The following is a 12,128-nucleotide window of genomic DNA, read 5'->3' on the forward strand; positions in this document are numbered from 1 at the left end:
CTGTTTGCTGGAATTAACCTGAGTACATTAAAGACATTGAACTCCTCCCCGATTCAAGCAACAAATGTTAGCTAATATTAACCAAATGTCACCTTTGTCCTTCTGCATGGCTGTGAAGGGCCAAGTTAGATTCCAGTTAATTTAACCTTTTTTCACTATTTCAGTCCATTTACATATTTTTAATTGATGTAAGCAATTTAAAATGTACTTGAGAGTTTTGTGACGTTACATTCATAATATGTTGATTACTTTGATGACTTAAGTTAGTACTTATTTTTCAGCATTTTTGGGACTCTGACTCCTCACCATTGAGAAGTCAGCTTAAGGCATTAGGTTACCCTTGAAAGATCTGCACCACACAAGTCCAGACTCTTTCATAGGTTAGCAGAGAGCACGGGCAGCTCAAAAGAAAATACTTTCATTTTAAACAGTTAAACGTGTGTTGAAGATTTTATGTTATTTTGGTTTTTTCAAATTAATATTTTCAACTCTGTTCAGAGAAACATTTAGAAACTGTTCATCAGGCTGTCAATTTTTTTAATAAAGTGACCTTGGGATGGGCCTCAGGTAATACTACCTGGGACTCAATCACTTTTCATTTTTTGGGACAACTGCAGCGTTGTGGCCTGAAGCTTCAGTAAACTGCCAGGTGGTGAAAAGTTAGTGTCCCTGGTGGGATTATACAGGGTTTAGAATGCAGGTAGACAATTAAAAATATGTGAATGGACTGAAATAGTAAAAAAAAGTTTAAATTAACTTGAATCTACCTTAGCCCTTCACAGCCATGCAGAAGGACAAAGGTGACATTTGATTAATATTAGCTAACATTTGTTGCTTGAATCGGGGAGGAGTTCAATGTCTTCAATGTACTCGGGTTAATTCCAGCAACCAGTTGCCCACAGGTGTGGGATTTCCATGATTGCAAGCACAAACTTGTGAATCTCAAACACTGACACCTACACAGGGAAACATCTGCCTTTATGCACAGAACCTCTGGGATTTTCCCATAAAATCCAGCCTGCTTCCGAACACCTCTATAGAAAAAGATGATGAAAATAGAGATCTTTCAGAAAATCAGATACATCTGTTATTTAGTTTAGAATGCAGGTGTTGTGAACCTGAGGCACAGGCTGGGCCAAGCATAATCCAGCCTGTTGAACTTGGGTTAACTTTAATAAGAATCCTTCCTTCCTGAAAAAATGAAGCATCGTGTTTCAGTCCGAGAATTTTCAATAAATGCAAACTGGACCTAAGATAAGCATGGAGTGAAGAACCTTGTGCGGAATGTTTACCTGATCTCTGGAATTTATCTGTTTCAGAGCTTATCTATTTACCTGTCAGAAAGAGTGTAAGTAATCCAGACTATGCATTTCACTTGTAGTATATGTCTTGAAAGCAACATAGTCAAGAGTAAACAGATTCAGATTTCATTTGATTGGTGTCTTCATAAAAATGCCAGCCATGAGAAAAAATGTACAGCATCAAATTACTTTAATGAACTGCACATTGTTGTCATTTTGGTAGTTAAGTGCTTTAGAAAGAAAGACCTCTTTTACATTCTTATGAATGGGCAGAGCTATATACTTCATTGTGGAACACTATCACTTTTGTTAAGGTCTTTGGAGCTTGAAGTGGCAAAAATTAATTAATTTGCTTTGCCTTTCATTGCAGCCGAGGTGATCAGATTTTAGAGGTGGACTCAGTGAGTCTGCGACATGCGGCACTGAGTGAAGCATATGCGATTCTAAGTGAGTGTGGTCCAGGTCCTATCAGCCTTATTATTAGCCGTCATCCAAAGCCAAAGGTAAGGAATGTAACATAAACAGATAGGCCTAATCTAATAAGTCTTATCTAATGAACTGACATTAAGAGGTCATTGTGTTGGAAGGAACTGCAGATGCTGGTTTACACCGAAGATAGACACAAAATATTGGAGTAACTCAGCGGGTCAGGCCACATCTCTGGAGAAAAGAATAGAAAGGCCATTTTGTGTCTGAAGAAGGATCTTGGCCCAAAACATCTCCTATTCCTTTTCTCCAGAGATGCTGCCTGGCACGCTGAGTTACTCCAGCATTTTGTGTCCATCTTCAGAGGTAATTGTCCATCTTAAGAAGTAATTGTGTGGCCAAGTATTCACTCTGCCTGTTACACCAACAAAAGATATTCATCCACAGATTTATTTTTCATGGGAATTGAAAAGAAAAAGTGCTGATACCAATATAGTTTACCTACTATCCTGATGGTCACATGACAATGATTGCTGACTGTTTGTAGCAATCAGCTTCTATCAGTCCATTACAGACCAAAAGGTGAATTCTTAGTCTAAGGCAAACATTTAGTTCTAGACTTCTATCAGATCTTTCAGGAAGGCAAGTCCTGAACAAGTTCCTGTACTAACTATTCCCATGACATACAGAAGAACATTCCCTTGGGGGACAAAAAGCTGGACCCTTTTTGTGTGTGTGTTTTTTTTTGTGTGTATGTGTTTTTTTTGTGTGTGTGTGTGTGTGAGAGATTATAAATTCATTGGTGCTTCAAGTCAATTAATTTTCTTTGGCTCTGATGAAAGAGCATCAACTTGAAATGGGAAATAAAACCTAAAAATGCTGGAGATGGATCAGTGTGTTGGGTGGGCATCATCTCTGGAGACAGAAAACAGTGTTAATGTATCAGGTTGATGACCTTTCATTAGAACTTGAAATATTAACTCTTTCTCATATAGCAAATTTCTTCAGATCTGCTCCAGCCTAACGGAAAGCCACAAGAAAGCCGCAGTTGTGTAGGGCTCTGGTAAGACCACATCTGGAGTATTGTGTACAGTTTGGTCTCCTACTTTGAGGACATCCTTGTGATTGAGGCAGTGCAGTGTAGGTTCACGAGATTGATCCCTGGGAGTTTAGAAGGATGAGGGGGAATCTTATAGAAACATATTACATTATAAAAGGACTGGACAAGCTAGATGCAGGAAAAATGTTCCCAATGTTGGGCGAGTCCAGAACCAGGGGCCACAGTTAGAATAAAGGGGAGGTCAAGACTGAGATGAGAAGAAACGTTTTCACCCTGAGAGTTGTGAATTTATGGAATTCCCTGCCACAGAGGGCAGTGGAGGCAAAATCACTGGATGGATTTACGAGAGAGCTAGATAGAGTTCTAGGGGCTAGTAGAATCAAGGGATATGGGGAGAAGGCAGGCACGGGTTATTGATTGGGGACGATCAGCCATTATCATCATGAATGGTGGTGCTGGCTCGAAGGGTCGAATGGCCTCCTCCTGCACCTATTTTCTATGTTTCTAAGTAACTCAAACTTAAGTTACAATGCTGTCAATGTTGTTCTTCGTTTCGTGTTCATCTTGTTACAAATGTTGACCTCGCTGTCATCGTCCGTCCTGAAAAGAACGCAAGCTTACGGCGACAATCAGTGGAAGCCATCACTTGTCGCAGTAGATGATGGTGGTAGCAGAATTAGCTCAGGATACTTCCAGTTTCCAGCCCCGCAACGTGGACGCTTCTGCCATGGGGCCGTCAATGTTGTTGTACAATTGTGATGAAATGCGTTGAGAGGTTGGTTATGCTGCATATCAACTCATGCCTTTGTAAGGAAATGAACAGTAGATCAACAGGAGATGAAATCTTGTGGGTTCTCCACTCTGCACTAGACCACAATAACAACACTTAGACCAGGCAGTTGTGCATCAATTATAGCTCAACGTTCAACACCATAATCCCTTTCATACTTTTAATCAAACTCTGAGAACCGTGTCTCCACTTAACCCTATGTAAATGACTCCTCATCATTGGCAGACGACAACCAGTACAAATTGGCAACTACATATCCTTCTCGATAACCATCAATGCTGGTGCACCTCAAGGCTGTGTGCTCAGTCCCCTGCAATGTGGTCTCTACATCAGAGATATCACTTTGGGGTGGCACATAGGCACAGCGGTAGAGTTGCTGCCTTACAGCGCTTGCAGCTCCGGAGACCCGGGTTCAAAGGGCCTGTTTCCACGCTGCATCTCTGAACAAAACTAAACTAAAACTACAACTATGACTGTGTAGTCAGGCACAACTCTATGCCATTTTTTAATTTGCTGACAATACCACCGTTAATAGTTGATAAGTCAGAATATTTATCGTTAGGAGTGAGATTGAAAATCTTATTTAAATGTCACAGAACAATAATCTTGTTCTCAGCGACAGCAGGAGATAGAAACATAGAAATTAGGTGCAGGAGTAGGCCATTCGGCCCTTCGAGCCTGCACCGCCATTCAATATGATCATGGCTGATCATCCAACTCAGCATCCCGTACCTGCCTTCTCTCCATACCCCCTGATCCCCTTAGCCACAAGGGCCACATCTAACTCCCTCTTAAATATAGCCAATGAACTGGACCTGATTATTGACTTGGGGGGGGGGGGGGAGCCAGGGAGCCATGAACGCGTCGCCATAGACTGGTTGGCGTGGAAATAGTCAACGGCTTCAGGTTCTTGGGCATGCATGGGTATCTCTGAAGATCTGTCTTGGGCCCATTATATTGATGCAACCACAAAGAAATGGTACGTTCGCGAATGGTATGTTAGCTTTCATTGCAAAAGGATTTGAGTATAGGAGCAGGGAGGTTCTACTGCAGTTGTACAGGGTCTTGGTGAGACCACACCTGGAGTATTGCGTACAGTTTTGGTCTCCCAAATCTGAGGAAGGACATTATTGCCATAGAGGGAGTGCAGAGACGGTTCACCAGACTGATTCCTGGGATGTCAGGACTGTCTTATGAAGAAAGACTGGATAGACTTGGTTTATACTCTCTAGAATTTAGGAGACTGAGAGGGGATCTTATAGAAACTTACAAAATTCTTAAGGGGTTGGACAGGCTAGATGCAGGAAGATTGTTCCCGATGTTAGGGAAGTCCAGGACAAGGGGTCACAGCTTAAGGATAAGGGGGAAATCCTTTAAAACCGAGATGAGAAGAACTTTTTTCACACAGAGAGTGGTGAATCTCTGGAACTCTCTGCCACAGAGGGTAGTTGAGGCCAGTTCATTGGCTATATTTAAGAGGGAGTTAGATGTGGCCCTTGTGGCTAAGGGGAGATCAGGGGGTATGGAGAGAAGGCAGGTACGGGATACTGAGTTGGATGATCAGCCATGATCATATTGAATGGCAGTGCAGGCTCGAAGGGCCGAATGGCCTACTCCTGCACCTAATTTCTATGTTTCTATGAAAGCTCATCAATACCGCTACTTCCGTAGAAAATTTGGGAGATTAGGTATATCAAGAAATACTCTTATCAAACTTCTACAGGTGTCCAGTAGAGAACACACTGGTTGCACCTCAGCTTGGTTCAGCAATTTGAATGCCCAAGAATGAATGAGATTACAGAGAGCGGTAGATGCTGTCCGGTCCATCATTGGTATTGACCTCCCCACCATTAAAGTGATCTATAGGATCAGTTAATATCATCAAAGACCCACACCATGCAGGTCACTCTGTCACTTTCACTACTGTCATTGGGAAGAAGATACAGGAGCCTGAAACCCATAACCACCAAGTTCAAGAATTTATTCCCAGCAATCATCAGGCTCTTCAACACAACACTAACCTCAGCAACTGTAATCTTTTATGGGCTGCGTCTGCTTGCATTATGGACTTTGGGATTTGCTCTATCATGCATACCTAGTGTTATAGATAATAATTGATCATTATTTTAATTAATATACATGTATTTGTGTGCATTGCATTTATGTGCCTGTTAACATAGAAACATAGAAAATAGGTGCAGGAGTAGGCCATTCGGCCCTTCGAGCCTGCACCGCCATTCAATATGATCATGGCTGATCATCCAACTCAGTATCCTGTACCTGCCTTCTCTCCATACCCTCTGATCCCTTTAGCCACAAGGGCCACATCTAACTCCCTCTTAAATATAGCCAATGAACTGGCCTCGACTACATTCTCTCTGTGTGAAAAAATAAACTAATCTCGGTCCTAAAAAACTTTCCCCTTATCCTTAAACAGTGTCCCCTTGTTCTGGATTTCCCCAACATTGGGAACAATCTTCTTGCATCTAGCCTGTCCAACCCCTTGAGAATTTTGTATGTTTCTATAAGATCCCCCCTCAATCTTCTAAATTCCAGCGAGTACAAGCCAAGTCTATCCAGTCTTTCTTCATATGAAAGTCCTGCTATCCCAGGAATCAGTCTGGTGAACCTTCTCTGTACTCCCTCTATGGCAAGAATGTCTTTCCTCAGATTAGGAGACCAAAACTGTACGCAATACTCCAGGTGTGGTCTCACCAAGGCCCTGTACAACTGCAGTAGAATCTCCCTGCTCCTATACTCAAATCCTTTTGTGATGAATGCTAACATACCATTCGCTTTCTTCACTGCCTGCTGCACCTGCATGCCTACTTTCAATGACTGGTGTACCATGACACCCAGGTCTCGTTGCATCTCCCCTTTTCCTAATCGGCCGCCATTCAGATAATAGTCTACTTTCCTGTTCTTTCCACCAAAGTTGATGACCTCACATGTATCCACATTATACTGCATCTGCCATGCATTTGCCCACTCACTCAGCCTATCCAAGTCACCTTGCAGCCTCCTAGCATCCTCCTCACAGCTAACACTGCCCCCCAGCTTCATGTCATCCGCAAACTTGGAGATGTTGCATTTAAATCCCTCGTCCAAATCATTAATATTTAATATATAGCAAGTAAGAAATTTATTGTTCCATCATTTTTACATATAACAATCAAACACTCTTGACTCTGTTGCTGTCAGTTCAGACCCAGAAATATAACTTAATATTGGACATAGTAAGATCGAGAGCAACTTTCTGACAGAATATTTTAATTGCTCACAAGCCTAAATAGTGCCAGGTGGGAAGAGTTATTGTTGTTATCGTTGACTCATTGATGGAATGTAGCAATGTTACAACATTTTGAGATTTAAAAAAATCAAGTCTGCAATTTATCCCATCAGATAAAGCATAACAATAAGTTTAATTTGACACCTAATTCACTTTCATATCTCAAGTAATAAAAAAGTTATGGCCATTTTCATACTCGGAAATTAGCATCTTGTTCCCTATTGATTTTCTATGGACATAACAAAAAAGCTGTGATCATGGACAGTCAAAAGCCCAGAACCTTCTTAAAAATTAAGAGAACTGAATGAAATTTTCAGTTATCATAGATTGAACCATTCTGAAACAAATATAAAATAATCTTACTTGGATGACCTGAAATTAAAGCATATAATTAATTAGTTACCCAATTGTAGCTAATTTCAAACTTCAATTACTAGATCTAAACATCTATCCATTTCTTAATAAATTATTAACATTTTTAAATAGCCTAAGTGTCCAAATAATATTCACAAATAATTCACGATAAAACATGATTTTTAAATCTCATTTACATTAATTTATAGGCCAAATGGAAGGAATTTAGTGTTCAATTGCTGTAAATTAAAGTCCATTTAAATCAGCTTTCTAGTGGGTTCCTGTGGAACGCGCTGGTTTAGAACGTTCACATTGCGCTGGATTTGTGCCCTCAAATGCCCAGAAAAATACTGCGGGATATAAAGAGCCCAAAATGAACTACTCGCTATAGAAAACTTTATATACAGGGTTCTTAAGAAGCCCCTTTTAATGTAAAAATAAGGTACATACCTTTAATTGTTTGCTTTATAAAACCCTGGGGCTGCGAGAGGTTGCGGGTTGAGAGAGTGATTTTTAAACTACTATAACTATTATACAAGGCCATAAAAACTAATAATACCTTTTGCGACGGGGTCTTTCAGCGATTTTCCCGTTAATGATTTACTAGGCTGAACATTTTCGATTGCAACAGCCTAGTAAAAATCGCGTTTTAAACCCGCCCCCTCTAAACAGTGCCAAAATCACACACACGGGGCTGGTATAGATTCTCAAACAACGCTCCGGTCGGTTTTGTAACATACCTATGGAATGTAGCTTGTTTTGTTTGAAGTTCCCTGTCTCGTCCATGTTAATTAAAAGCTCTACATCAGATGGGAATCCTGAAGCAAATTGTAAAATAAAATGTTCCAATGCATTTCTGCCAAGAATTATAACTACATAATAACAAGAATAACAAAACAGCAATGTTTCTGGAAACTATTTCCAATACTTCTCAGCATAAGCTACATATATGACCTGGATCTCTTTATGGTGTATAGCTGGTCATTTTTTCCATCCACTGCACAAGATTCAGATTTTCCAGTCTGGATAAACTATCTCTGCAGATTTTTTACATTATGTTATTGAATAGTTTAATTTAGATTGCACAGTAACCTATTTTGAGGTCCAGCTGGAATATTGTTCAATTTTGTAGCTATGCATAGTTCTTCAGTGCTCTCATAACTATAAATGCTTCCATTACTTCATTGGGACTAGTTTAATCTAACTGCACCATTTCCAAGTATTTGGAGTAGTCCAAAAAATAACCGCAAACTTTAGTATCAATCCATTTAGTACCTAATCTCAGTTATTCTAAGCGGGAAAACTCCCAATAAAAGATTGCTTCATTTCCCAATGTGAAAGACAACATCAGAGGAGCCAAATATATGCAAAGGGAGACAAAAATGCTGGAGAAAATCAGCGGGTGAGGCAGCATCTATGGAGTGAAGGAATAGGCGACGTTTCGGGTCGAGACCCTTCATTAGACTGATGTCAGGGTGGGGGCGTGATAAAGAAAGGAGGAGGTGGAGACAGTAGGCTTGTGGGTGAGCTGAGAAGGGAAGGGGAAGGAGGGCAAAAGCAAGGACTACTGAAATTGGAGAAGTCAATGTTCATACCGCTGGGGTGTAAACTGCCCAAGTGAAAATGAGGTGCTGTTCCTCCAATTTACGCTGGGCCTCACTTTGGCCATGGAGGAGGCCCAGGAAAGAAAGGTTGGGGTTGGAATGGGTGGGGGAGTTGAAGTGCTGAGCCACCGGGTGATCAGGTTGTTTATTGCAAACTGAGCAGAGGTGTTGGGCGAAGCAATCGCCAAGCCTACGCTTGGTCTCACCGATGTAGAGAAGTTGACACCTAGAGCAGCGGATGCAGTAGATGAGGTTGGAGGAGGTGCAGGTGAACCTCTGCCTCACCTGGAAAGACTGCTTGGGTCCTTGGATGGAGTCGAGGGGGAAAGTAAAGCAACAAGTGTAGCATTTCTTGCAGTTGCAAGGGAAAGTACCAGGGGAGGGAGTGGTTTGTGTGGGAAGGGACAAATTGACCAGGGAGTTACGGAGGGAACGGTCTCTGCGGAAAGAGGAGGAGATGGGAAGATGTGGCCAGTGGTGGGATCCCGTAGGATATATGCGGTCCCTTTTCTGATTACCAGCTATGGAGATAGTTTGGAAAAGACTTTCAACAAATTCTATTGAGAAAGAGAAACCACTGATGAGGCTTATAGAAGAAGAATCAATGGTGCAAATAATGATTGCAAAATAATTTCTAGTTTTAATCTGTTAGCTGCTTCAATTTTTCATTTTGAAGGAATTAGATTGAGAAATTCACAATTCAGTACAAGGATTTAGGAACATACTGGAGCTTAAGAAAGCATATTTTAAGACACATTGTCTTGCATTTCATTGAGGCTAGGAGATTAGGGCTCTGGGAAGATAAAATATTTAAAGGATTAAGTATTAAAGGTATTTCCTCTGATTGGGCAAACTAGAATAAGGAGACCGTCTAAAATTATAGATAGGCCATTAGGGAACAGAAATTGAAAAGTTTTTGCACTCAAAGAATAGTAATAGTTTTGAACTGAAATGCAAAATCCAATGGAAAGTAGGAAATTAGAGCATTCAAAACAAAAAAAAGGGTTTTTATTATCTAGAACAAAGGTTTCCAACCTGGGGTAAATTTACCCCCAGGGGGTAAATTTGTTGATTCTGGATTTATATATATTTTTTCTCATTGACTGACTGTGTTTGGTTCTGGTATACCAGTATCTGTTCATCATTAGTTGTTCATAATTAAGTGAAATAACATTGTTATGTGCGATTAAAGTTGTCCGAGGTAAACGGGGCAAAAAAGGTTGGGAACCCTTGAACTAGAACATTCAGAGGTATGGGTCAAACAGGGGATAGTGGAATTGACCAAGTCAAGTCAAGTTTATTTGTCACATACACATACGAGATGTGCAGTGAAATGAAAGTGGCAATGCTCGCGGACTTTTGTGCAAAAGACAAACAACAAAACAACCAAACAAATTATAAACACAATCTAATTGAATAATGGAAAAGATCTGAGAGGTTGAATGGCCTAATGTTGTTCCTAATATTTCCATTCAGTACCCATCAAGGTAATTGTATGAATTAGGTAGTAAGTTTTTCCTATGACAAATGCGTAACAAATTCATGATGAAATGCAATATGACTGATTGCATTAGAATGCAATAGACTTTAGAGATACAGCGCGGAAAGAGACCCTTTGGCCCATCAAGGCCGTGCTGACCAGCGATCAGCCCATACTCTAACACTATCCTACACACGAGGGACAATTTACAATTTTACCACAGCCAATTAACCTACAAACCTATACGTCTTTAGAGTGTGGGAGGAAACAGGAGCACCCAGAGAAAACCCACGCTTTCACAGGGAATACATACAATCACAAACTAGAGGGCACTTGTTTAAGGTGAGTGAGGCAAGATTTAACAGGAACCTGAGAGGCAACTTTTTCACTCATAGGGTGGTGGGTACATGGAACAAGCTGGCAAAGGAGGTGGTTGAGGCAAGTCCCATAATAATAACATTTAAAAGACACATGGACCGGTATATAGATAGGACATTTTTAGATTGATATGGGCCCCAAGCAGACAAATGGGACTAGCTTAGATGGGGTATCTTGGTCAGCATGGTCATTTGGGCAAATGGGGGTGTCTCCATGCTGTATGACTCTATACGTCTATAACAATAGAAACACTTAAATATTATAGTGCAACAGGTGACAACTTTTCTGAGGTTAACCAATAGGAAGCTTTGATTTACATCTTGATAGTAAATACCAGAACTATTCCCAATTCGAGAGCAGATTTCCGTTGCTATGGAGTCAAATATCTCCACACTTTTTAAATTATCTGTTCATCATTAGTTGTTCATAAATAAGTGAAATAACATTGTTATGTGCTGACTGGCACTGGTCAGGCTGCATTTGGAATACTGTGAGTACATTTGGGCATTTGAGAAAGGATGTGCTGGCTCTGGAGAGGGTCCAGAGGAGGTTTACAAGAATGATTCCAGTAATGAGTAGGTTAGCATAGGATGAGCGTTTGACAGCACTAGGCCTCCACTCGCTGGAATTTAGAAGGTTGAGGGGAACCTCATTGAAACTTACAGAATAATGAAAGGCATAGATAGAGTGGATGTGGAAAGGATGTTTCCACTGGTAGGAGAGTCTAGTACCAGAGGTCATAGCCTCAAAATTAAAGGGTGCTATTTTAGAAAGGAGGTGAGAAGGAACTTCTTTAGTCAGAGGGTAGTTAATCTGTGGAACTCATTGCCACAGAGGGCTGTGGAGGCCACGTCAGTGGATATTTTTAAGGCAGATAAACAGATTCTTGATTAGAACGGGTGTCAAGGGTTATGGGGAGAAGGCAGGAAAATAGGATTAGGCGGCAGAGATCAGCCATGATTGAATGGCGGAGTGGACTAGATGGGCTGAATGGCCCAATTCTACTCCTATAACATGTGAATTTGTAAATTGGCATTACTCGATTAGATAGAGCTGCCTTATTGCTACAACTAATGATCCAGTGGGCATAAACAGGAAGCGAATGGCCATCGGTCTTAAAGGGACACAGTCTTCTTTAACACGATTCAGACATGGTGCTGCTATAGAGATAAGCCAGAGTCATTACCTGGGAAAGAATGTTTTTGTGTGCAACATTTTTCAGCATCATTTTATTAATTCCAACAAAGGAAAACATTTTTATAGAGGGAGTACAGAGAAGGTTCACCAGACTGATTCCTGGGACGTTAGGACTTTCATATGAAGAAAGACTGGATAGACTCGGCTTGTACTCGCTAGACTTTAGAAGATTGAGGGGGGATCTTATAGAAACTTACAAAATTCTTAAGGGGTTGGACAGGCTAGATGCAGGAAGATTGTTCCCGATGT

At 40.8% G+C, this 12,128-nt stretch overlaps 1 protein-coding gene across 2 annotated transcripts in view; it reads left to right on the forward strand.

Moving 5' to 3' along the window:
* The window catches only part of pdzd2 (PDZ domain containing 2), a 391,205-nt gene that overhangs the window by 303,790 nt on the left and 75,287 nt on the right, over nt 1–12,128 (forward strand). For both annotated transcript variants that reach the window (XM_055632782.1, XM_055632787.1), the window contains one exon: nt 1,672–1,804. In XM_055632782.1, coding sequence (XP_055488757.1) covers nt 1,672–1,804 — 133 coding nt within the window. The remainder of the gene's footprint in view (nt 1–1,671; nt 1,805–12,128) is intronic.

The sequence above is a fragment of the Leucoraja erinacea genome, chromosome 1, assembly GCF_028641065.1.
Source record: "Leucoraja erinacea ecotype New England chromosome 1, Leri_hhj_1, whole genome shotgun sequence".
NCBI lineage: Eukaryota > Metazoa > Chordata > Chondrichthyes > Rajiformes > Rajidae > Leucoraja > Leucoraja erinaceus.